The sequence below is a fragment of the Phaethon aethereus genome, assembly GCF_964289735.1.
Source record: "Phaethon aethereus genome assembly, chromosome: 2".
Classification (NCBI taxonomy): Eukaryota; Metazoa; Chordata; class Aves; order Phaethontiformes; family Phaethontidae; genus Phaethon; species Phaethon aethereus.
This window is the reverse complement of record NC_138582.1, coordinates 5,021,851-5,048,302: the sequence shown is the minus strand read 5'-3', so window position 1 is coordinate 5,048,302 and position 26,452 is coordinate 5,021,851. Positions and strand designations below refer to the sequence as shown.

Sequence of the window (26,452 nt, the reverse complement as noted above, 5' to 3'; positions counted from 1 at the left end):
TCTCACCAAAGGTCTTTGCTGCAGTTCTTTGCTCTCACCAAGGAGAGACGTTTGGCCATAACTAAAGGAGAAGAGAGAAAAGAAAAAACACTACACCATTTTACTCCCATCCTCTGCATCATAAATGAGGGAATAGCTGGGGAAAAAAAAAAGGGACACTTTTTACCTAGCTTACTGTGAATCAAAAACATTTTTAAAAATTTTTCATCACTAGTTCAATCTCATTAATCTGGGTGATAAACAAACCTGTTTAAAATATTTTTCCTAAGAAACATAATACAAACATAATAGTTGTCACTTCTTGCTTTTCCAGGTTATTTTGTAAATGCTGCATGGTCTTCCCCCACAAAAGGGTCCACACAAATCATTATCATTTCCGAAAATCATCCACAGGCACATAGGTTCCATTGTCATCCCTCAACAAATTTAATAAATCCCACTGAAATTTATTGCTGAATTAAAAATTTTTTTTTGAAAGAAACCACAGAAACTTAAGTGTACTGCCCTAGTTAATCACTTGTCCTGGTTTCAGCTGGGATAGAGTTAATTTTATTCACAGAAGGTAGTATGAGACTGTGTGTTGGATTTGGGATGAGAAAATGTTGATAATGTGCTGATGTTGTGCGTTGCTGCTAAGCAGTCAAGGACTGTCCAGCTTCTCGTGCTGGCCTGCCAGCGAGAAGGCTGGGGGTGCACGGGGAGCTGGGAGGGGACACAGCCAGGACAGCTGACCCAGGCTGGCCAAAGGGATATTCCATACCATACGAAGTCATGCCCAGTATATAAAGCTGAGGCAAAGAAGAAGGAAGGTGTGGAGGGATGTTTGGTGTTATGGCATTTATCTTCCCAAGAAACCATCATGCGTGACGGAGCCCTGCTTCCCTGGAGATGGCTGAACCCCTGCCTGCCCGTGGGGAGTGGGGAATGGATTCCTTGTGTTGCTTTGCTTGTGTGCACAGCTTTTGCTTTACCTGTTAAACTGTCTTTATCTCAAACCATGAGTTTTCTCACTTTTACTCTTCCAATTCTCTCCCCTGTCCCGCCATGGGGAAGTGAGCGAGCGGCTGCGTGGGGCTTAGTTGCCGGCTGGGGTTAAACCATGACAACACCATTTAATTCAGTTCCATTATGTTCAGCTTCTACAAGTTCATTGTCTCAGAGACAAGGATGGTGCCTACTCCCATAGATTAATTCTGTATCCACACTATGAACGTTTCGTCAAAAAACATACTTCATCAGAAAACTCATTCAGTCTGAACTACCACACACACTTATCTTTCTGAATTTACTTTTCAACCTCAACTCTTCTCAATCTCTGCATTAACAGCTCTTATGACTGCTGCTAGTATTTTCAAACAATACTTCTTTTTTTAATCCACATGCAAATTAAGCCATCTGATCATATTCCTAATATTTACAGAGGAAATAGAGCATTAGGCTTCAGAGAGCCAATCTATAGACGGAAAGCATTAAAGGATGTTTTATTTTAGATACTACACATCAAGGTCGGAACACTAATATTTAAAACTAATAACACTGTGTATGTAATTGATTACCATCTAGAAACTACCTCATGCATATACAGAATTCCTTAACTTCTGTGCTCTCCATTACTTCTCAAATTAAGTATATTTCAAAACAAAGTCACATTATTTGACTGTAGGACAGAAGAAAATGCAAATATCTCTTTCTTTTAAAAATCATACCTTGATCAGAAAGAAAATCCAGCATGGTCTGGAGAAGGAAAGACAGATGCCTGACACATAGAGCAGGATTGCCCATTCTTCTGGAAGCATATACCAGTTCATGAAGCAAACGCATCTGTACTGCAGCCCATCCTCTATGAGTCCCTATAAAGTAAGCAGTCATTTGATACTTTTTAAAGCGAGAATTCATCACAAGCCAATTGGTTTTAGTTTTCTTTATACACTAAGCAGTAATTTAATTACACTTATAAAAATCACCCAGTAGAACCAATCATTAAAAAATCCAAATCTTGTACTCAAAACAAAAATTAGGAACTTTGAGTTTGCTTGAATATTTAAATGTGAAAGCAATTTTTGTTTTATGTGCTTGTCTATCAACTAATTAGAATTCAGAAAATGAAATTAACACTTCCCATGAAGTAAAAATAATACACAAAAACTTTAAAGCTTTCAATTTTTTTAAACTCTCTGAACAATTGACATGAGATTTCATACAGAAATTTTATTTTTATCCAAATCAAGTACTTAACTCTCTTTAAAGACCAAGCAAAAAATATTTTCTCTCAATGCTTTCCTGGCCATTAAAAGTCAGTAAAATGCAATAACACTACAGGCCATGAGGAACATTTCCTGATTTTCAGTCTTTAAAAACTAAGTTTCAGACTATAAATTATTTCATACTTCCAAAGTATCTATGATAACAATAAATAGATCTCATAAAGTAACTTTTGTTTCACAAATATAATATGCAGTAGTCTTCATGAAACTTAATCTGCTTTTATTAGTAAGAAAAAGCAATAATTTTTAAATAACAGATATTCCAAGATATGCAGTACTTCATAAGCTTCTAAACAGCCTTCCTTCTAATATTAACCTTACAGCATTTGGCAAATTTTTTTAGAAATATTTACTGCAACCAAACCTTGAGAGTTTATATCTTGCACACAAGACTCTCATTACTTTTCACGTGTGAAATGTCATTCTCAGCAAGTACGGTGATCTTTTCATCTGAAACAGCCATTTTAGGGGTAAAATCTGACAAAGCACGTCAGTGCAATATAAAGGTAAGGTAAAAATGAAAGATAAGCACCACTCATGTCACTTTTTTTTTTAATTGTCACTTCTTGCAGAAATTCTACAACCTCTTCTCCCAACACAGTCCCATCCCAGTCTTCTCCTTTTCCATCACAGGCCACTGAATATTTTTTCGAGCACTTTCCCTCTTCCTAGACTCTTTGTATCTTTCTGTCTAGTCCACTTGGCATTTTCTGCCTCCTCTCACATATCATTTCTTTCAGTGACTGCTAAAAATCACACCGGTTTTAAAAAGAAAAAAACCTAAGCATCCACACTTAGTAGTGGATTTTCTACATGCCTGTTTCATCAACGGAAATCACAAAAGCAGCTAAGAGAGCATGGAAAATACCACGTAGTGGATGGTCAGCTGAGTACTTCCATATTCTCCATTGACTGAATTGACTAGTAGGCATTGACAATAATGGAGCTTCGTGACTTAGCACATACGGAAACACCTAAACTTACAGGACAGCCTCAAATTGGAAGCCCAACAATAGCCAGTCAAAGTACTCTCACAAAAGGGAGAAGAATCTTTCAGCTGCTGTTCATTCAGAGTTTTTTCACTGGTGACTGCCACCTCCTTCCCATTGATACATGGTCAGCCTATTGCTTGCTGCTCCACTCCTGAAGCTACAACATTTAGGGAATGGTCCCCAAAAGTGCTGCTATACAAAAACAATGCAAGTTTTTGGACTACTTGGAAAGGTTTACTCAAAAGGAGTTCCCAAGCAGCATATTAGCTGTCTCTTCCTTTAGAGGCAAAGTGCAGCACAGTATATTAAAATAAAGAGAACTTCTAAAATTACTTTATATACAACTTCAGATAACATTGATAAAATTGTTCAAACTCAGCTTAAAAAAGAGCAGCAAGCAGCATATAGTTTGCAGAAAGTGAACACAGTATTTAACAGACACAAGAATAGGCATGTGTTCTTATGGGCTATTTTTGCATTGTTTTTTAATAGATGCAATAAAATAGTAATTCAAACAATATATAGCATCTAAAAACTGTTGAAATGTCTTAACCAAATGCTAGTCTTACAGATAACATCACTCTGAACTAATTTGTGGAAAAACATGACATATTTGATCCTAGAGATACAGATATATTTTTTTTGTATGTCTATATACAAAAATATGTAAAAGAATCTTCCATTCTTTGATTGTAAGATCAAATAACACCACGTACCAAAAGAAATACAATTTCTGATACACAGGTTGGAGGCACTGTCATTGAAAAAATACTCAGAAATAAAGTATGACCTTTTTTGTACTGAGAAGTGTATAATAAAAGCAAAGAAATTTTTGAAACTGAGTAGAAATTAAGCTCTCATAAATAAAACATAATTATTTGCTGCAAACAGAGGAATACAGCAACACATTCAGCAGTAGCTCGTAGAAATTTGAAATTATCGAAAGCAACACTAACAAAAAGTGAAGGTACCATTTTAAAGAACTGTTCTATTTTCCATAATTAGTTTCAGATAGGTAAAGGGTTTTGGTTTTATTTGAAATCTCTCAAGGAAATTAATTACAGAAAGCCAGTTGGGTGACCTAGGATGCAAATCCATAGTTGCTCAAAGACACTTACCTTTGCTAAAATCTTTGGGATCCAATGATAAGCTATAGCCAGGGAGAGTTTCCAAAAGCAGTTTATAGCAGGCCCTCCACCCAGGTTCTGGGATGCTAGGGGCAGCGCACTGCATTGCTGCTATACGCTTGAAAAAAGCAGACTTTCGGTGAAAACCAATACGTTCATACAGCTCAGAAAGAATGCTGTAACGCTGGATTTTTTCTTCTTCTGAAAGCTGAAATTAAAAGGGAAAAGGTTTGCTTTTAATCAAATAAAACTTTAAAGCCTATATCTGATTTTTAAAAAGAAGAAAAAAAGAGGAATAAAAAAAATGTAGTAGACATATCTCCAACACTACAGAAGGGCCAGTGATTTTGCATATAACCAGTCATGACAGTTTTTTACTACCAAGAAAACTTAAGTTCAAGTTCAACAGCTAACAAAAGCAGCAAAGAGATTTCTTTATCAACTTGATTTGTCAGTAGAACTAACAAGTAAATAGTCAAAACAGTCAATAACAGCTAAACAGCTCCACATATTGTGGAAGATACTTAGCATGATATTCATGTGCCATAATAAGAACACAAAAATACACCACTTCCAATGACTATTGATTTACCAAGCTAAACGTTTTCATCCTTTTAAGAATAAACCTAATTATTAATCTTGATATCTCAAGCTACGAAATCAAGGACATTACTGTCTCAATTTTTATGTGTCTCTGATCTTGTAAACCACAAAATATTTATTGCATGATAGTTCACATAGGCAGACTGCCAACTAGTGAGGAAGAATTTACTAAAAGCCCCATTAGGCTTAAAGTTGAAACAAACTTGATAAGGAACAATCAACATGTGCTTCTTTATCTTATCAATATATGGCACAAGTCCCGAGTAACCATTCTTTCCTCCCGGGTTTGAATGACAATCTTGCTTTGAAACCAGACAGCCAAGAAGAAATTGCCGCAGAAACTCTCCAAGCTACCAACAACTTCAAGTCTACATCCCAGTAACAAAACTGAGTTCTGAATATGGACCAATGCTGACACCTAGTGCACAACCAAAAGCCATACAAAATATTTGAAACTGCAAAACGTGTTAGCAGCTATAGAGCAAAGGCATTTAAAATGACAAACTTCATATAAAAATAACACTAAAGGTCAGAAACGGCATTTCTGCAACTCATTCTTCAAAACTGAAAGTATCGATCAGTGGAGTCTGTGCATTTAACTTCAGATACTTAAAGGCTTGGAAAGTCCAAAGAAGATGCTAGCCACACTGATTAACTTTCACAGAAGTAATTAGGTCTTATAAATGAAGTTTTAAAACTTCACTTTAAGTGACCTTCTAGTCACTTAAACCTTTAATTGAAATAATTTAATTTAAATAATTTAAATCCTGATTAAATTTTAAAACCCTAATATATTTTTTTTAATTAAAAATCAAAAAAAGAAGTGTTTTCAAATGTCGCTTCGAATTTTGGACACAGGGATACAAGAGACCTCAGAGAAACCTAGAGTTTTCAGAAGGCACCATGACCTTATCTGATAGTTCAAATCTTAGAAGTTCAAGAGATGAAGAGACACAGACTAGCAAATCATTTTAGAAAGTTTCAAACTTTTTTGAAGCTGAAGTTGCTGTTTCCCTCAGAGCTGAACACAAGACGATGTCCAGTGCAAAAATAGCGCCCATCCACATAAAAGACCAAACCCTGTAACAAGAGTTGTAAAAAGGCAATTGCACCAAGCTGAAAACATTCATGAATCAATGCAGCTGGAGAGAAGACAAGGCACAAAAAGACAATACAGAACAATTTTAAATCAGTTTATCAGAATCTTCAATAGCTATCATTCAAAAAGAGCATGAGGTGTCAGATTAAGGTTATCTACTCTACCAGAAAAAATTCTCCCCCCCCTTTTTTTCTATTTATGTCATTTTTTTAAAAGTTAGCACAATAAAAAAATATGGCAGCACAGTTGAAAAGGGCATGAGCACATGATCATGTACTAAAGTTAGAAAAGCTTAAAAACAAAAAAGCACTATCAAAAGCTATTCCTCACATAATACTGTCAATGTTGACACACCTATGGAAACTAAATTTTTAAGATGAGAAGTCTTGCTATTTAGGTAGACCTGAGCGCTCACTAATAATTGAAACTACCAGAGAGGAAACAGATTCTCAGAAAGTTTTATTTTTGTTGTATCAGAGTAAATTTTTTAACACTGCTACCTAACTTGTGGCTTAATAATTGCCCACAAAGTCACTCAAATATTTTCTGCAGTTACAGGAAGCTTTTTTTCATCACCACAAAGATAGCGAAATTGTGTTTTCCCTCAGCAGTTATGCATTACCACCCAGGGATTTAAAAGAAGTAAAAAAAAGAAGAAGAAAAAAACATCCACATATACTCCAAATAATTAATTGCGAGACTGCAGCAGGCATTCTGCAGGCCATCAGTGTGGCACTCACAAACATCTTTCCTGACCTTACAAATTTACAGAAGCTTAAGTCCTATAAAGTGGCTGCAAAATAGCCAAGACCTGAAGCACAGCATCTTTTCCATCTAGTTCATCTTCATTTCACTGTTATAACAAACCAAGTTAGCAATTGCACCTGTAAAGGCTGTAGTTCACTAACCAAGCAACTGACCCAGTTTTTTCACTGGTTTAAGATCAACTTTCAAGAGGGCAACTTTTTATTTTTTTTTTTTAATTATTCCTTACTATATTAAAATTCTATAATCTCACTTTCTTTGTAATTAGATGTTACAATTTATTTCTCATAACTGGATTCAAAGGTAAGTCTTATTACCGTGCAGCTCTCCTATAATCAGAAAACATCAACTACATAATGTTACTAGACTGAGTAGGAGATGGAATATATGGAAAGAAACTAGTTTTCCTGTTTATCAGAGGCATACACTTTATCCTATGAGGTGTTTTTTCTGCTGTCAAATATTGGTTGTGCTGATGTTCTATCAACCTGCAAGTTTGTTTCTCTAACCTATCACAGGATGACTCCTCCTTTGAGTTAGTCCAAATTATAAATATAACTTTTATTTGCTTCCATGCTACATCCAGTAAAACTTGAAGAGCTGTAAATATAATTCCCAGCCATACCCCTCTTGATAGAAAATGTACTCCCCAACACTGGAAAGATTATCTTACTCATATTTCTCATAATAATGCTTTCTAGAAACACTTCCACCCAAGAAAATGACAAAATAGTAGACATGCAGTTACAAGCTAGGTGAATGTCATACTTCATTGAAATCAGTAAAGAATGGGCCACAGCTCAGCAGTGGGCCTCAATGCTCAAAAAACTCAATATTGTCAGCGGTCTTTTTAAAGCAATCATATACTGAACTTCTACAGTGGCGTAACAATATATAAGCAGATATATATAGCTGACATCAGGAAATGAACAAGTGATCATTAGGTATACAAGGTACAGCAGAAGGTTCAGTGGAAAAGATCCATCCTGAACTATTAATATGATTGAAAAATATTTAAAAAAAAAAAAATCAATGATTACCAATATCACTTGAGAAGAAAAATTATCATGCTCCTTAGTATTCAATTTAACATATCTTTTTTTCTAGAACACATCTACTGAGTACCATCATCATCTAGTTTGATCTCCCACATTGTGCAAACGATAGAGTTACACTCTGATACAGAATCATCACAGAATTTCCCAGGTTGGAAGGGACCTCGAAAGATCCTCTGGTCCAATCTTTTGTGGGAAAGGGAGTCTAGAAGAGTTCATCTAGCATCCTGTCCAGTAGCATCTTGAAAACCTCCAGCAATGTGGACTCCACCACATCCTTGAAGAGGTTGTTCCAGTGAATGATTGTTCTCACTGAAAAAAAAAAATTATCTTGCAATGATACCTCTCCTAGTGCAACTTGTACCCATTGCCCTTTGTCTTCTTCATGTGGCTCCTTGTGAGGAAAAAGCCTCCAGCCTCTTTGTAGCTGCCCTTTAAGTACTGGAATATTGTGATGAGATTCCTCCTGACCCTGCTCTTCTCCAGGAAGAAAAAGACCTAATTCCTTCAGTCTTTCCTAATCAGGCAGGTTCTCCAGCCCAGCAGTCAACTTTGTAGCCCTCCTTTGGACCCTCTCCAGCCTGTCCATGTCTTTCCTGAACTTGGGGACACAGTACTCCAGGTGCAACCTGACAAGGGCTGAGTAGAGTGGGATGATCCCATCTCTGTCTCTGTTAGCAATGCCCCTGTGGATGCAGCCCAGGTTCTGATTTGCCTTTTTTGCTGCCACAGCACACTACTGACTTCAGCTGGTTGCCCACCAGGACCCCCAGGTCCCTTTAGCAAGGCTGCTCCCCAGCCACACAGAGATCCTACCCTCTACTGGGCTCTTTGGTTATGTCATCCCAGCTGCAGGACTTTGCACCTGTCTTTGTTAAACTTCATACAGCTGTTGCTAGCCCACTCTTCCAGCCTGGCCAGGTCTCTCTGTAAAATGGTTCTCCCTTCTGATGTGTCCACCTCATCGCCCAGTTCAGTGTCATCATCAATCCCATCATCCAGATCATTTTTGATGCTGAACAGTGTGGGGCCCAGTATCGATCCCTAGGGGACCCCACTAGTGATAGGCTGCCAGTCAGAGTAAAAACCTTTGATCACCACCCTCTGAGTACGGCCTGTTGGCCAGTTTCCCACCCATCCTGCAGAGCACCCATCCAGTCCGTATCTTGCCAATTTGTTCAGGAGAAGGCTGTGGGAAACAGCGTCAAAACACTTTGCTGAGGGTCGCTGGATGATACCTGCATGAACTCCCTAAAGTCTGACTGAGCTACAACACAAATACATAATATACCTAACTCTTATTTCAAGGTTTTCCAGACAGTGGGAGATCTAGCATTTATAGCAGATATTTTATACAGTATGACAATGCACACTGAGGCAGGCTTTACATGCACAAATATTTATTTGAGGGGTCAATAGCTGATTGCATACATCAAGCTCAAAGTTACTTTAGGGAGAAAAAGCAGAGAGAAAGAGACCATCCAGCTAGGAAGAAGAGCAGTGAGGTCTCCACAACACCCTTCTCTGGTCCTCTCCAATGCAGCAGGTGACAAAAATGATGATGCCCTCACACCACACTTTTTCACTGGATGCATTTCATCTGAACACAGTCAAACTCGTAGTTGTTTCTATTTGTGACACTATTAGAGCTGTTTGGGGCAAGCTTTGATTGAGGCCACATGTTGCATGCTGACTAGCTGCCAAGCTTTATGCTTGTGTATTATTAGGTAATACTTATCAGCTATTTAAATGACGTATATACTTTGCCATTCATTAAGTCTTATTATTTCCTCTGATACAAACTGAAAATTGCAACATCAGTGGTGTCAGGGAGGAGAACGGGTGATTCTCACAACGACAGTAATTGCTTCCATGAGAAAAACAACATAACATTGGAGTTTGCAGGCCACGAGAATAACAGTGCAAGAACAAGGGAAAAATACTGCCACAGCATCTTACATAAAAGGCTACAGAGCTGCCAGTGAAAGACAGGCTACAGAATTAAAGAGAAGGCCCTTAGCACTGGAAGGATTACGGCAGTTACGGTACTCTGCGATAAAATTGATTATTTTTATGATATCTTATCAATCATTTAATTTCTCATTTATGTTGGGTTAGAAAATGGACTCCACAGAAAGAATTGTCCACAAATGAAAGTATTCTACCTCCCTCACAAATTAGCTGTCACAATCCAGGTTTACTAAACTCAATGGTGTGGACTTAAACTGCTAGTCTTACCGAGATGTAACGAGCAAAAAAGGAAAAACAGTAAGAAACCTAACAGCTTTCTAGGAATTCTTTCAACCACAGCAATCCCTCTGTAATCAGTGACACCAAGCTTGAGACACCAATAAAGTGCTAGTCTTGTTCTGTGGTGGTACTGCGCATTTTTCTCACAGTTTCAAATACTGATGCTCTCCTCTGAATTCCTTTCTGATTTGGCCTAACCAAGACTTTGCACTACACAACAAAAATTCAATTGATTAATACCACTAGTCCGAATCTTGAATACACTATGCAGCTGGCCATTCCTGATTTGCTCACAGTTTCATTGAAAGAGATACAAACGAGGAAGAAAAAAATTCCATTGCAGATCTGTTCCAAGCAGCTGTTTTTTCCTAGTACATCACAATAGAACAACAATAGGATTCTTTTTTTTCCTTCACAAGGGAGAATAACCAATGGAGTCTTTAATTTCAAACTAAGTCCTCATGTTTTTAGATGAACTCCAAATACCTTTCAAACCAGATACACACATATGAAAACCCTCAGAAGTTAAGTCCTAGTGAGAAGGAAGGTAGTGATACAGAAAATAAACTGGAGTCTCCTCAGTCTAAGTAACTGTCATACTTCAGTATAATCTCTCAAACAAAATAACTGGACTTTCTGCACCAACCTGACGAAGGTTGATATAAACTGCATTCTGAAGAAACTCAGAGGCTTCCATGCTCCTCTTCTGTATTGCAAGGACTCTCACTGCCTTCACACAGGCTTCCAGTTCAATCACACCAGCATTCTTGTACTTGAAGAGGGAGAAAATCAAAATAATATTGAAGTATTGCACCTGTTAGATTTGATAAGTATTTCTACTCAACACATAAATCAGCTGTCACATCTTCCAAACCCAGCAATTCCTTAATGCTAGTGACTATACTGTTAAATTATCAACATATGCCCAAGTGAAAATTAAGGTGTCATATAAAATGTTATTATGCAAAACGATGGTTTTCAGCCTCTTCACTCACTTTTTTTTATTTTGAGGCACAGCACAGCTTCAGTCTGCGAGTTCAGACGAGAAAAAAAGTTGGGAATATTAGTATCATTTTGGATAATGTCATATATATGGTGGGTGTGGATGGTGTGTCTGCAAAGAAATAAATTCTACCTTCACAGTTTAATAGCTGGAAGCTGTAGCAACAGAACTTTTACTGCATCAATTTTCTCTTCAGTTAAAATAGTATCACTGATGACAATGAATTACAAACTATTCTGAGTTTTCTAGTACCTATTTACAAAACATGTTCTGTAAATCACTGTTTCAGTTACTTAGCTTGCTTAAGAAAGGCAGGAGACAATGTAGACGTGCATTGATCTGTTTGAGCTTGGGTAACAGGCAGTTTTCTGTACAAACAATTTGATCTAGTTACTTCCTTAAACAATACTGAGATTGGATATTTGAGTCAGCCTATCTCCTACTGGTGTTAAACTCTGTTCAGGTATTTATCATCTTTGAAATCTAATGGGGGAAATAAAGCTCAGAACAAAATGCAAGAGTTACTCCATCAATGCAGTTACATATTCCTCTCTTGTGCATTTATATCAGCAAAAACAAATCACTGGAGATTGAATCCACTTTAGAAGATGCTACAAAAGTTCCTTAAGCCCAGTGATAACAAAAAGTATGCAGAAAGCGCTGCTTCCTCAGCATTAGAGCTAGGAGTTACTCTATCTGTAGGTCTTAAACAGACAAAAAGTAACTATGCTTGTCTTGAACAGTTATAGATCAGTCCAAGAGAAAGCTCTTCATTACTTGCAAGTGAAGCTGCAGTGAAGCATAGTTATTACTTGCTGAGAGCATAATGTATATTATTATAATCAAAATATAAATATCCTGCCCTAAATCCAAAGTCCAATAATTTTATACTTCTAAAGAAATCATACTCTTTCCAGATGAGCAACTTACCCCTAAGGTAACATAAAAAGCTGAATGCATACTTGAGAATTATCGTTATATTGATGGATTCAAATTTCCCCGAAACTATCCCCAAAACGATCACATTTCATTGCTTCTGATCATAAATTAACTCATGCACATAATTTATCTTGTTTCATTTGGAGAGTCTCCCTTCAACACAGACACGGGAATGCAATATCATATTTACATACCTTACTCTAAAGATACTTTCAATTTCAAACAAGACAGATACTTGAAGTTAAAAAGTTATTAAAGCATAATACACTGCAAAACAATTAAACTTATCTTTAATGTTGATGCAGATACGGAGCCACTGCTGTCACAGTATGAAATCATTTTTTTCTCTCCATATTATGAATGCAAACATTAAGGTACCTTACTATCTTATGCTCCAAGCATTTGCACAAAAACCTGAAAAAAATGCTCCAGTAGACTTGAAAACTGTTTAATTTTTCTAAATCCTCTTCTAAGAATATTTGTCCTTCACATTTCCCCCGCGACCCCCTACCCTTCCACACACTCTAGATACTAACATCCTTAACAATCCTGTAAAATCACAACCATCATCAGCAACCTTTTCATAAACTCCTGAATTCCCCAGAGATCATTCCAGCAGGCACAGTAAATAAGCATTCAGCTTACACAATGCATAAAAGCATGGTGCTGATAACGCCAAGGTCCTGGGTCCTGAGCAACATGTTTTAACTTTTGGTCAGCCCTGCGTTGGTCAGGCAGTTGGGCGAGATGATCGGTGTAGGTCCCTTCCAACTGAAATATTCTATTCTATTGACTGGAGCTGATGACGTATGTATTAAGAACCATACACATACGTAATAGCTAACAAACCTTCAAATATCTAACACTTATGCTTAGAGTGCTTTAAAAATATAAGACAATTAATCCAAAACCTCCAGGTACTAGCAGGCACAGTAACTAGTTTAGTCAGCACATTGCTGTTTTAGGTGTTGTCTTTGCACAAAATTCTAACATTCCCAAACTCTAAACCAAGCACTTAGTTCAGTAGTATAAATTATTCCTATTTCTTCCATTGTGTATTTTACAAACTTTATTGCACATGCTTTAGAAAATCCTCTGAAACCAAAATGACAGCAGTTCATTATTCACAAGAATTTCAGTGAAGTTTCTTAAAAATAATCTTACCTTGCCATAGTAAGAAATGGCTTCTTTATATTTGTCTATGATATCTTCAGGACTAAGGCAATTCTTGGCACGTCCTATCTCAGCACTGGTATCTGCATTTATACCATTTGAAGTCAGCGCACCTAGAACAGAACAGGGTAGGAAATGAACAGAAGATACTAAATATCTAACAAGAAAACTAGGATATGCTCTAGGTTTGACCAAAGCATTCACAAAAAATACTTGCCCTACCTAGAAAGAAATCATGCCCTACCTAGAAAACACTAGTTCTGTTTTACTACGCTATTTTCAAGAGTGCAAATGAAATATTGATTCAATCATAAACCAGCAGATAGGAAATAGTATTTCATTTAGTTTTTAAAAAAAAAAAAAAAAAGCATTCATAATCTTTTACACTTCTCCAAGTATTTAGACTCTGCATAAAATATTATAGTGCTGAAAATAGATTATGGCCCACATCTGAACATGCAATTTTGATCTTTGAACTATTCCTTGTTCTACTTAAAAATTGTATTTCTAAAGCACACCTAAGAAAAAAAAAAATGGTGCAAATTTTTATAAACTAATTATTAGAACAGTGACCTTCTCCTCCAACCATTTAAAACAAATACTTCTCTTCCCTATGTCTAATCACAAAAAACCAAGTTACACTGTAACACAGGCCACCAAATCCGAGCCTTCCACATTAAAAAAAAATTACCTGAGGCTCACACTCAAAGTAAGAAATTGCATTTCTTATGTGAGAAAGAAGGTGAGAGACAGAAAGAGTCTTTACATACATAAGGGATAAGAATCTGAAACAGAAGCCAAGGAAATCCAGTGTTTTAAAAAGAACATGAAAATTTTACTTCTAGAATTTAATTTTTTTTTCATAGTTAACAAAATTGAAACATACATCAAAGGTTTGGCAAGGCTCAACACCTTTTTAAGTGTTACTTAATCTGCAGGATTACATGTCTAAATGTTTATGGCAATTTATTTCTGCAAGAGGTTTCTCTACTAAAACGGCGAAGAAATCTTTATGTTTCAGAGCGGGACCTAACTCTCAATAGACAGTTAAAAACTACTGTGAAAGACACTTTCTACTCCCTCTATATATTCTGACATATGTTATTTTACATGTTCAAATGCTAAAACAACTTTTTTAGATGTTTGTCAACCTTAAAGAATCATATCAAGCACATTTGGTAGATTAACACCTTGGGGTTTTTATGGAAGTGCAAAATCTTTTGTTAGTCATGACTGAAAGAATACTATGACACTACAAGACTACGTGTGACCATTCGGGTTTGTCGGTTAAAAAAAAAATTAAATCATGAGAAGAAACAATCTTGATTAGAATTTACAGGGACACAACCATGGAACTATATAATTTATTTTGTGCCAGTTACCCATCAGTTTTTTTGCTTCCTTCAAGATTTATAGCCAAGAACTGAAGCATCAGGAAACAGTACTAGTTTTGGCAAGTGGCAGTAACTGTCTATACAAGTGCAAAACAAATGCAAGTAATAAAAATAAAATACTTTGGAAACATGCATGAAAATAATGTACCTGGATCAATGAGAACTTCTTGTGCCCCTAAAAGGAGGAACAAAAATGATTTTTTTTTTCAGCCTCAAATATAGCCAACAAAATAAGCTCTTACAATGTTTTATAACTATCAGGCTTGAACAAAATCATAAGATTTATTAGGATCATCATTGCTATTTTGAAGGACTACCAATTATAATTCAAGTAGTCACCATATGTTAAATCTCATTTTGTTAAAAAACAAATGTAAAAATCCCATAAACTTGCAATGAATTCCAAGACACAACAAGAAGAATTGAAGAATTTTCAATGCACAGTTTAAATCCATATCCTTTTCTCGTTTTTCTTTACTCTTGTTTTAGTTGGCAAGTTTCCATCACAACCCACTTACTATATTTTAATAGCAGGCCCTACAGTGCTTAAATCTCCTTGTGGGAGCTCACTTAATCTACATAATACAACATTTTCAAGTAATTGTACCCCTTTCAATTGTCATTAATTTCACCCCATCAAATCTTCTGAATAATTGAGTCATGCCAACCCAACAAAGCAGACTATTCACATAAAGTAGTTGCCAAGAGCATTGCAAAGTTGGATTATCAGATATATAACACCTTGTTGCCCTAAACTTTGATTAAACATGGCAATAAAATTGTTGAGATCAAGGGTTAAGCACTCAAAAACAATTCCTTTATGAGCAAGACAGGACCTTCTTTCAATTGATTTGCTCAGACTCCAGACTAGTGAAGCAGAGATTTAGAGCAAGACAAGAAAGATTCTCCAACACTTCATTCAGGTGTCCTAATTCTGCTTGGGGAAAGAGGAAGGTTAGGTGACAAAATTAAGAGCTTAGCACTTCAAACAGATAAAACACAGAAGAGAAACCCAAAACAGCTAGTAAGCTAAATGTAAAGCAATCTAGCCTCAGCTTACTCAACACACAAATCACATCGCCATCAGACCACAGCCATGTTCCTGGCCAACAGGATCTAAGCAACTCAAAATCTGCTTTTACACTGAAGGCTGCAAAAACGAATCCAGCTATTGAAGGGGATGCAGTCTAAAGCTCTCCCCCTACAAACAAAAATTTTTAGGAACATGAGAAGTCACACTTCTTTAAAATATCAAAGCTCCCATTTCATGATCAGTAAGATACCACAGTCCAGGTGCTCATGGCAGTGATCAAGGAAGAAACCTGTCTTCGGAGCTGGCAAGACTCCATGTTTCCATTCCCCAAGCAAGTTATAACACTGTCACACTATGCTATCGGCTAATTCTCTTCTGAATGAACTATTCCTATCAAAAGAGTTTCAGAATAAGATGAAGTTCACCAACAAAAAAACAGAAAATATTCTGATAGTTACAGATAGGTATGAAATATATTTTAATTCTGCTTAGTACGAAAATAAACCACACCCTCAAAAAAACCCTTTAACACTGCCCTCTTAAGCTTGTGCTCTATTTTATACAAAGAGAGACGATACTAATGCTTCTCTCTCCAGAGATGTTTTTTAAATAAAGCAGACACCACAACATTTTTTGAGCACCCAGGTCCTGTGTTATAGCCTAAAATTGCCAAATGGTGGAAGCCACAGGAGATTCGAGAGAAAGACGTTTCTCTTGATCGGTTGGAAAGGACCTTCGAGATCAAGTCCAACTGTTAACCCAACACCACCATGCTCACTAAACCATGTCCCAAACTGCCAGGTCTACATGTTTTCTGAACACCTCCAGTGAGGGTAACTCCACCACTTCCCTGGGCAGCTTGTTCCAATGTTTGACCACTCTCTCAGTAAAGAAATTTTTCCTAATATCCAACCTAAACCTCCCCTGGCGCAACTTGAGGCCATTTCCTCTTGCTTGATCCTTGGGAGAAGAGACCAACACCCAACTCACCACAATCCCCCTTTCAGGTAGTTGTAGAGAGCGATAAGGTCTCCCCTCAGCCTCCTCTCCTCCAGACTAAACAACCCCAGTTCCCTTAACTTATGTTCCTCATAAGATTTGTGCTCCGACCCCTCACCAGCTTCGTTGCCCTTCTATGGACACACTCCAGCACCTCAACATCCTTCTTGTAGTGAGGGGCCCAAAACTGAACATAGGATTCGAGGTGCGGCCTCACCAGTGCCGAGTACAGGGGCACAATCACTTCCCTACTCCTGCTGGCCACACTATTGCTGATACAGGCCAGGATGCTGTTGGCCTTCTTGGCCACCTGGGCACACTGCCGGCTCATGTTCAGCCAGCTGTCAACCAGCACCCCCAGGTCCCTTTCTGCTGGGCAGCTCTCCAGCCACTCCTCCCCAAGCCTGTAGCATTGCACAGGGTTGTTGTGACCAAAGTGCAGGACCTGGCACTTGGCTTTATTAAACCTCATACAGTTGATCTCGGCCCATCGATCCAGTCTGTCCAGATCCCTCTGCAGAGCCCTCCTACCCTCCAACAGATCAACACTCCCACACAACTTGGTGTCATCTACAAACTTACTAAGGAAGCACTCGATCCCCTCATCCTCAATCCCCTCATCCAGGTCATCGATAAAGATATTGAACAAGACCAGCCCCAGAACCAAGCCCTGGGGAACACCGCTTGTGACCAGCCGCCAGCCGGATTTAACACCATTCACCACAACTCTCTGGGCTCAGCCATTCAGCTAGTTCTTTACCCAGCGAAGAGTAAACCTGTCTAAGCCACAAGCCGACAGTTTCTCCAGGAGAATGCTGTGGGAGACACTGTCAAAGGCTTTACTAAAGTCCAGGTAGACAACATCCACAGCCTTTCCCTCATCCACTAGGTGGGTCACCTGGTCATAGAAGGAGATCAGGTTGGTCAAGCAGGACCTGCCTTTCGTGAACCCATGCTGGCTGGGCCTGATCCCTTGGTTGTCCTTCACATGTCCTGTGAGCTCCCTCAAGATGAACCCGGCACGGAGGTCAGGCTGACAGGCCTGTAGTTCCCAGGATACTCCTTCCGGCCTTTCTTGTAGATGGGCGTCACACTGGCAAGCCTCCAGTCATCTGGAACCTACCCTGTTAACCAGGACTGCTGATGAATGATGGAGAGCGGCTTGGCAAGCTCCTCCGCCAGTTCCCTCAATACTCTTGGGTGGATCCCATCAGGCCCCATAGACTTGTGGGTGTCCAGGTGGCTTAACAGGTCCTTAATTGTTTCCTGCTGGATTATGGGGAGTTTATTGTGCTCTCCATCCCCATCTTCCAGCTCAGGGGGCTGAATACCCTGTGGATACCTGGTCTGGCTATTAAAGACTGAGGCAAAGAAGGCATTAAGTATCTCAGCCTTATCCTCAACCTTGGAGACAACGTTTCCCACCATATCCAGTAAGGGATGGACATCCTCCTTGCCTCTCTTTTTGTTGTTAATATATTTGTAGAAGCATTTTTTGTTATCCTTTACGACTGTGGCCAGATTGAGCTCTAGCTGGGCTTTTGCCTTTCTAATTTTGTCCCTGCTTGACCTAACGAGATCCTTGTACTCTTCATGAGTTGCCTGCCCCTTCTTCCAGAGCTGATAAACTCTCCTCTTTTCCCTGAGTCCCAGCAAAATCTCCCTGTTCAGCCAGGCCGGTCGCCTTCCCCGCCAGCTCGTCTTGCAGCACATGGGGACTGCCTGCTCCTGCGCCTTTAAGATTTCCTTCTTGAAGACTGTCCAGCCTTCCTGGACCCTTTCGCCCTGCAGGATGGCCTCCCAAGAGACTCTCTCAACCAGTGACCTGAACAGGCCAAAGTCTGCCCTCCGAAAGTCCACGGTAGCCGTTTTGCTGACCCCTCTCCTTACTTCACTCACAACTGAGAATTCTATCATGTCATGGTTGCTAAGCCCAAGACGGCCTCCGGCCACCACATCTCGCACCAGTCCTTCTCTGTTTGTACACAGCAGATCAAGCAGGGCACCTCCCCTGGTGGGCTCACTCACCAGCTGTGTCAGGAAGTTATCCTCCACACACTCCAGGAACCTCCTAGACTGTTTCCTCTCTACTGCGTTATACTTCCAGCAGATGTCCAGTACATTGAAGTCCCCTACAAGAACAAGGGCTAGCGATTGCGAGACTTCTGCCAGTTGCTTATAGAACGTTTCATCTGCCTTTTCATCCTGGTTAGGCGGTCTATAACAGACTCCCAGCAGGATATCTGCCTCGTTGGCCTTCCCCCTCATCCTTACCCATAAGCATTCGAGTGGGTCTTCACAATCGTTGATTTCTATACAATCAAAACAACACTCCCTGACATACAGAGCCACGCCACCACCTCTCCTTCCTTGCCTATCCCTTCTGAAGAGCTTATAGCCATCCATTGCAGCACCCCAGTCATGAGAGTCATCCCACCATGTTTCTGTGATGGCAACTACATCATAGCTTCCCGCTGCACAATGGCTTCCAGCTCCTCTTGTTTGGTGCCCATGCTGCGTGCATCGGTGTAGATGCACTTGAGCTGGGCTATCGATTTCACCCCCAACCCTGGCATGCCACCCTTAGGCTCATCTCTAGTGAGTCTGGTTTTATCCCCTTCACCCTTCAAATCTTACTTTAAGATACACTGGAATTTGTTCCCCCAATTAAATACTGTCCTCACAAAATTAATCATACCGAAGTAGATTATAAGCAAAGAAAGATTGAAAAGATTTTAAATGAAAGGCACTGCAGAGTCAGTAAGAGAAAGACATCACAGCAATAGCTGTTTGGCTAGACAGAGCTCAGCAGTTCAGATCTCAAAACATTAAGAGATCATAACTAGAGTTAGGGAACAATATTTAATGGACCATGAAGTAACATTTTCATCTGGAAGGGATGAAAAAAACCTGTTATGTTTTTCTTCACACAGAAGTCCTTTGAAAAATCTTGTCACAGGAAACTAAAACATTTTTTGAATAGAACCACACTAACAAGTTGGACTTTGAACTACAACTTATCTACAGAAGCAGCAATAATATATCCAAAATATATTTTATTCAATTATTCTGATAGCTGTGACTTCTTTGTTACCTGTGTCAGTCAAAGCAGTAAAAAGGACCATCCATCACAAACAAACAGATTGCAACATCTACTGCTAAATATTCATTAAAAAGTGGATGAAGGTCCAGTAACTGTGTGAAATGATATGTACATAATAGTAATAAAATGTGGGCACACTGTGTGCGGTGTGAACTTCATGAGGTTCAACAGGGCCACGGGCAGGGTCCTTGCCCCTGGGTTGGGGTAACCCCTGGCATCAGTACAGGCTGGAGGATGAAGGAATGGAGAGCAGCCCTGCTTGAGAAGGACTTGGGGTACTGCGGGATAAAAAGCTGGACATGAGCCAGCAATGAGCGCTCGCAGCCCAGAAGGCCAACCGTGTCCTAGGCTGCATCCAAAGCAGCGTGGCCAGCAGGGCGAGGAAGGGAATTCTGCCCCTCATTTCTGCTCTGGTGAGACCCCCCCTGCAGTGCTGTGTCCAGCTCTGGAGCCGTCAGCACAGAAATGACATGGACCTGTTGGAATGGGTCCAGAGGAGGCCACAGAAATGATCCAATGGATGGAACACCTCTCCTACGAGGACAGGCTGAGACAGTTGGGGTTGTTCAGCCTGGAGAAGAGAAGTCTCCAAGGAGACCTTACTGCAGCCTTCCAGTACTTAAAAGGGGCTTAGAAGAAAGACAGGGACAGACTTTTTAGCAGGGCCTATTGCAACAGGACAAGGGGTAATGGTTTTAAACTAAGAGGGCAGATTTCGACTAGATCTAAGAAAGAAATTTTTCACCATGAGGGTGGTGAAACACTGGCACAGGTTGCTGAGAGAGGTAGTAGGTGCCCCATCCCTGGACACATTCAAGGTTGGACAGGGCTCTGAGCAACCTGATCTAGTTGAAGATGTCCCTGTTTGTTGCAGGGGGCGTGGACTAGATGGCCTTTGAAGGTCCCTTCCAACCCAAACTATTCTGTGATTCTGTGATTATACTGTAACAGCCAACATAAAATGCACTCATAGGTCATGGGACCAAATGCACAGATTTTAATGACTTGGTGTTATATGAAAAAATCAGTATTGCCTCCTGAAATAAGGTAATTTTACTATCACAATTACCGGCTGTGAACATATACAGTTTATAATAATAATACAAACCAAGTGTTTACTAGATTGTGACTTACAGATGAATAAAGATAGGTGGTTATTTTAGATGGAGGAATTCATTTTGATCACACTGCACACAAGAATACTCACATCAGCACTTAAACCCAGTTTCTGTTTGTTTCGGTACTGTGCAAGAACCTCAGTATATACATGGAAACACTGTGCTGGGTTAGACCAGAGGCCCGTCTAGCTAATAATAATCAATACATTTTTCTTTCATGACCCTAGCTAGCCTCTCCTGGAAGCCACAGAAACTTTTAGGAGACTTAACACCACGTGGCAAGTGTTCGTTTATGCAATTAAAGGCTCATCTCCACAGACACTAAGGAGCACAGAAGAACAGTGACAGTCAGCAGAACCCCAATAACCTAATCAGAGCCAACAGAGCTGTCTGGGGGTGAAACCCATCAAGATCAGTTAACACAAGCAGCTCTCCAGATCACCTTACAGACAGACTTGGCGGGGGTGGTTACTGCCTACAGGGATATGGGACTCATTATAAGATGCAGGGAAAGAACATCTTGGGATTGTACAAGATTTCTTATGGGATGTGTAGGGGACAAAGCAAAGACAGGGAAAAGGATGGATGAAGGCAGTTTACGGAACAGGCATGGAAAAATAAGACAGATAAGGGAAATGCATGTGTGTGTGTGTAGGTCTAAGTATGAACAAGTGGAATGGGGCTGTGGGTCCCAGAGGCTTGTAGGTCCAGGTGCTAGTAACAGGTGAGACCTGGCAACCCAGCAGCCAGCTTCTAGATAGATTGAGTGACTAAAACCAGCTACTGGATGGATCCATACTATTAACAGGCTTTCATTCTGATCAGCCAGGGGAGCTGGATCAGGCTGTTAGTGCTGTCTGTGTTTGCATGAGTTCTGTGTTTTCTGTCTGTGTTGGGCTGTGTGTATGTACGTTGTGTGTGTGTGCATGTACACCCATTGAGAATGCACGCTCAAGCCTCACAACTGGCTAGACCTGGGGACATGGAGTTGCGTCAGCCTCGCCTCTATCACCCTACCAGATCCAGTAACTCCTAACAAGGAGTTCCATATCATACCTATAAATTGGATAAAGAATAATTATTTTCATTTGCTTTTTCATCTGCTAGCTGTATTTGATGTCCTCTAGTTCTTTATCAGAAGAAGCACCGAACCTCTGATTCCTATCCAGCCTCTTCCACAACGTTCACCATATTATAGCGCGCTCTCATACTTCTCAGCCATTTCTTTTGCAGAACTTTAAAGTTCTACACTATTCAGTTATTCTTTGTACAGAAACCATACCAAGATCATCTTTGTTGCCCATCTGCAACCTCATTCCAGGAGAAAAATGGGAGATAGGGAACATGAAGACCCTTTTGAGCTAGGAAACTGAAATATTCCAGATGCAGGTGAACTGTAGACTTTATGATATTTTCTATTTTTTCTCTCTGTTACTCTCCTAATAATTCCTAAAAGAGTTTAAGCAGGCCATTTCTCAAAGAATGTCTATCTTACCAATGTTAATACAGTAATCATGTTAAGTTATGCAATCTGAGAGCTTAGAAAAAGTATACTAAATCTTAAAAATTATGTGGGTGTACTGGTATTTAGTTAACCAAATCTATTTATTAAATCTTGACTTCAGAACAGCAAAACACCTCTGAATAAATGTACCTAGCTTATTCTTCTCACTATGTGCAGCTCTGCCATATCATATGTACTTTATGAAAACTGTCTGCATCTCCTCCAGCAAAATTCAAACTAACACAGACACTATTAACAATCAGATGAAGAGATCAACAGCTTTGCAACTCTATGTAAAGCACACATGGCGACATTAATACCAAAGCAGTAAAGTCATTCATGTAAAAATATTAAAAAGAAATACAGTTCTCCCCTCATAGCGACTCCTCTGCAGTTTATCCTGTCATTGCTATAATTTGACAGTTAGGAAGTAGGGAGGAAATTTTCAGATATTGAGTGGTGGCAAACAGAATAAAAAACAAATCCCATCCTTACCTGGTCTGTGCCTGTTGCCTGCCTCAGCAGAAAGACAACCACCTTGTGCCCTGCGAGATCCAACTTTACCTCCAGTACCACCAGGATAATGGTAGATGACCGATGCTGAGCATAACCCCTCAAGAGCAGCTGTAAAGAAAAAAGCCAACAGATTAGTAGGGATATGTGCAAGAAGTGAAGTATCACGTAGTAAAGTCTACTTACACAAAGATAAACTATGCCATAAATAAATGGCATATAAATTGGAGACCTAGTGACAAAGGTCATGAAAAAGCCTGAGATACTCCATGTCCTTTTTATCTCTGTTTTCACTGGTAAGGATTACCCTCAGACCACCCAGGGCCCCAAGCCTACAAGCAGAATCTGTAGGAGTACACAGTAGCCATGGGGGAGTGAGCGAGCAGCTGCGTGGTGCTTAGTTGCTAGCTGGGGTTAAACCACAACAAATTGAGAAGCAGAAATTGTGCTCAAAGATCATTTGCAGATCCAATAAACAGAAAAAAGCAGGAATAAAAAAAAAAGGAAAGGATGAATGAAAAGGCACGGGAAAAAAGTGAAGCCGAGGACTTAATATGAGAGGAAGTTATGCCAGTAAAAGTTAAACACTTGTGGCTTTGGTAGATGTAAAAGCAAAAATCTTTTCCTAACAGTCCATAGTAGGTACCCACAGGAAAGATTTTTAAAACATGTGTATTATCCAGTGAAAAACCCAAACATTTTCCAAAGACTCATTAAAAAGTCAGATGTAGAATTTTAAGTACATGCTTTACTACAGTAACATATTTTACGTGGAAGGTTTTCTTTAATATATTTCTTTCTCATGTCTTATTTAATAATTTTTATTTCAATTTAATTCTTGGTCACACCTGATATTCAAACTTTGGCCACCAAAAATCATTCCTACTTTTCACAATACAGAAGGAAAGTTATAGAAGATAGCTTGATTAACTTGGTTTTAGAAACTAATTATTTGATTCAGTATCACCACTTAATCCTACCTCCAAGCCACAGAAAATCGTTCACAGACCGCAGAAGTTCCACCGCCATGTGATAATGCACCAAGGAATCTTGTAACATGCCAGCTTGTAAACACAAGTCACCAACATGTTTCCGCATCCGGCCTTGACAACGCTTCTTATAGTGTCTGCAAAATAAAAGGTACAATTTACAGTTATTTACAGGAAACACTTACTGGAGGTAATAAACACCTAAAGTCAATTTTCTTTCCTCCTTAATAGTAGATCCAGATTGATTTACCCTCTTTCTCTGAGCAAACATCCAGTATGAATTCTAACCAGCATGATATGCAAAAGTGAAAGAACCAACAATTTGAGGATATATTGAAAAAAAGCAATGCATCACATATTTTGGCTACACAGCATTTACGCAGACAAAGCCACAAAGTTAAAGTGCTCTGAAGTGCAGTCTTTTAATAGTCTTGTCACAAATGAAATAAAACAGAATCATAGAATCACCAAGGTTGTAAGGGACCTTGAAAGATTATCTGACACAACCTGTCATGGAAAAGGGAGCCTAGATGAGATTATCTACCACTCTGTCCAGTCGCATCGTGAAAAACTCCAGCATGGTTCTTGTAGTCCTCAGTGGGTATTTGGCTGCCTTTCCATAGCTGATATGCTGCTTTTTTGCTTTTAAGTACACCCAAAAGCTCACTGTTAAGCCAGGTCTTGTTCTGCCTTCTTCCTTTCCCTCAGTAGGGAACGGACTGTTCTTGTGCTTTCAGGAGGCTGTTCCTGAATAACTCCCAGGACTCACAAGCTCTTTTGCCATCCATGGATGCTTCCCATGGAATCCCTCGCATCTGGGCTCTGAGCACATTGATGTTGTCTCTTCTAAAATCCAGGGTCTTTGTCCTGCTATTGGTCTTCAGTGTGTTCAACAGGATCTTAAACTCCACAATGTTGTTGTCACTGTATTCAAGGTTAGCATTGGTAGTTATGTTGTCAAGAAAGTCTTGGTTTGTGAGCAGTAAATCTAGCAGTGCATTGTTCCTAGTCAGCAAGCCCAGCATCTACAGCAGGAAACAGCCCTTCACACATTCCAGAAAATTGATGGACAACCTGTGGACCTCTGCGTTGCTTTCCCAACAAATGTCCATGTAACTGAACTCACAGAATCATAAAATCATTAAGGTTGGAAAAGACCTTTAAGATCATCAAGTCCAACTGTTAACCCAGCACCATCATGCCCACTAAACCATGTCCCAAACTGCCATGTCTACATGTTTTCTGAACACCTCTAGTGAGGGTGACTCCACCACTTCCCTCGGCAGCCTGTGCCAATGCTTGACCACTCTCTCAGTGAAGAATTTTTTCCTAATATCCAACCTAAACCTCCCCTGGCGCAACTTGAGGCCATTTCCTCTTGTCCTATTGCTTGATCCTTGGGAGAAGAGACCAACACCCAACTTGCTACAACCTCCTTCCAGGTAGTTGGAGAGAGCGATAAGGTCTCCTCTCAGCCTACTTTTCTCGAGACTAAACATCCCCAGTTACCTCAGATGCTCCTCATGGGACTTGTTCTCCAGACCCCTCACCAGCTTCACTGCCCTTCTCTGGACATGCTCCAGCACCTCCATGTCTTCCTTGTAGTGAGAGGCCCAACACTAAGCACTGTATTTGAGGTGCAGCCTCACCAGTTCCGAGTACAGGGGAGACAATCCCTTCCCTACTCCTGCTGGCCACAATATTCCTGATACAGGCCAGGACACTGTTGGCCTTCTTGGCCACCTGGGCACACTGCCAGCTCATGTTCAGCCGGCTGTCAACCAGCACCCCCAGGTCCTTCTCTGCCAGGCAGCTGTCCAGCCACTCCTCCCCAAGCCTGTAGCGCTGCAAGGGGTTGCTGTGACCCAAGTGCAGGACTTGGCTGTGTTGAACCTCATACAGTTGACCCCAGCCCACCGATCCAGCCTGTCCAGATCCCTCTGCGGAACCCTTCTGCCCTCGCGCAGATCAAAACTCCCACCCAACTTGGTGTCATCTGCAAATTTACTGAGGGAACACTCAATCCCCTATCCAGATCATTGATAAAGATATTTAACCAGATTGGCCCCAAAACTAAGCCCTGGGGAACACCACTTGTGACTGGCCACCATTGGACCAAGGCCAAAGTCACCCATGAGGAGCAGGTTCTGTTGGCCCAAGGCTTCCTTAAGCAGCCAAAGTAAGGTTTCATCAGCCTTGTCATCCTGATTGGGAGGTTGGTAACAGATTTCTGACATGAGATGTCCCTTGGTGATGATCCCTCTAATCTTGATCCAAAGGCATTCAACAGAACTTTCATCATCTCCATAGCTCAGCTCCATACATTCAAATGTCTTTCACCTGAAGTACAACTCCATCCCCTCCTCTTCCCTTCCTATCTTTCTGAAACAGCTTCTAGCCATCCACTGTGGGCTTCCAGTCATGTGAATATTCCCACCATGTTTCTGTTGATCCTATGACATCATAACTCTCAGACTGGGCATGGAGCTCCAATTCCCCCTTTTTGTTGCCCAGACTACTTGCATTGGT

General features: G+C 40.0%; 1 protein-coding gene across 1 annotated transcript in view; it reads right to left on the bottom strand.

Annotated features, from left to right (window-relative positions):
- The window catches only part of TRAPPC9 (trafficking protein particle complex subunit 9), a gene marked incomplete at both ends in the record, with an annotated part of 523,602 nt that overhangs the window by 486,253 nt on the left and 10,897 nt on the right, over positions 1–26,452 (bottom strand). The window contains 7 exons of the mRNA XM_081996827.1: positions 1,707–1,850; positions 4,375–4,591; positions 10,802–10,927; positions 13,262–13,383; positions 14,813–14,839; positions 22,917–23,045; positions 23,915–24,060. Of these exons, the coding sequence (XP_081852953.1) occupies positions 1,707–1,850; positions 4,375–4,591; positions 10,802–10,927; positions 13,262–13,383; positions 14,813–14,839; positions 22,917–23,045; positions 23,915–24,060 (911 nt within the window). The remainder of the gene's footprint in view (positions 1–1,706; positions 1,851–4,374; positions 4,592–10,801; positions 10,928–13,261; positions 13,384–14,812; positions 14,840–22,916; positions 23,046–23,914; positions 24,061–26,452) is intronic.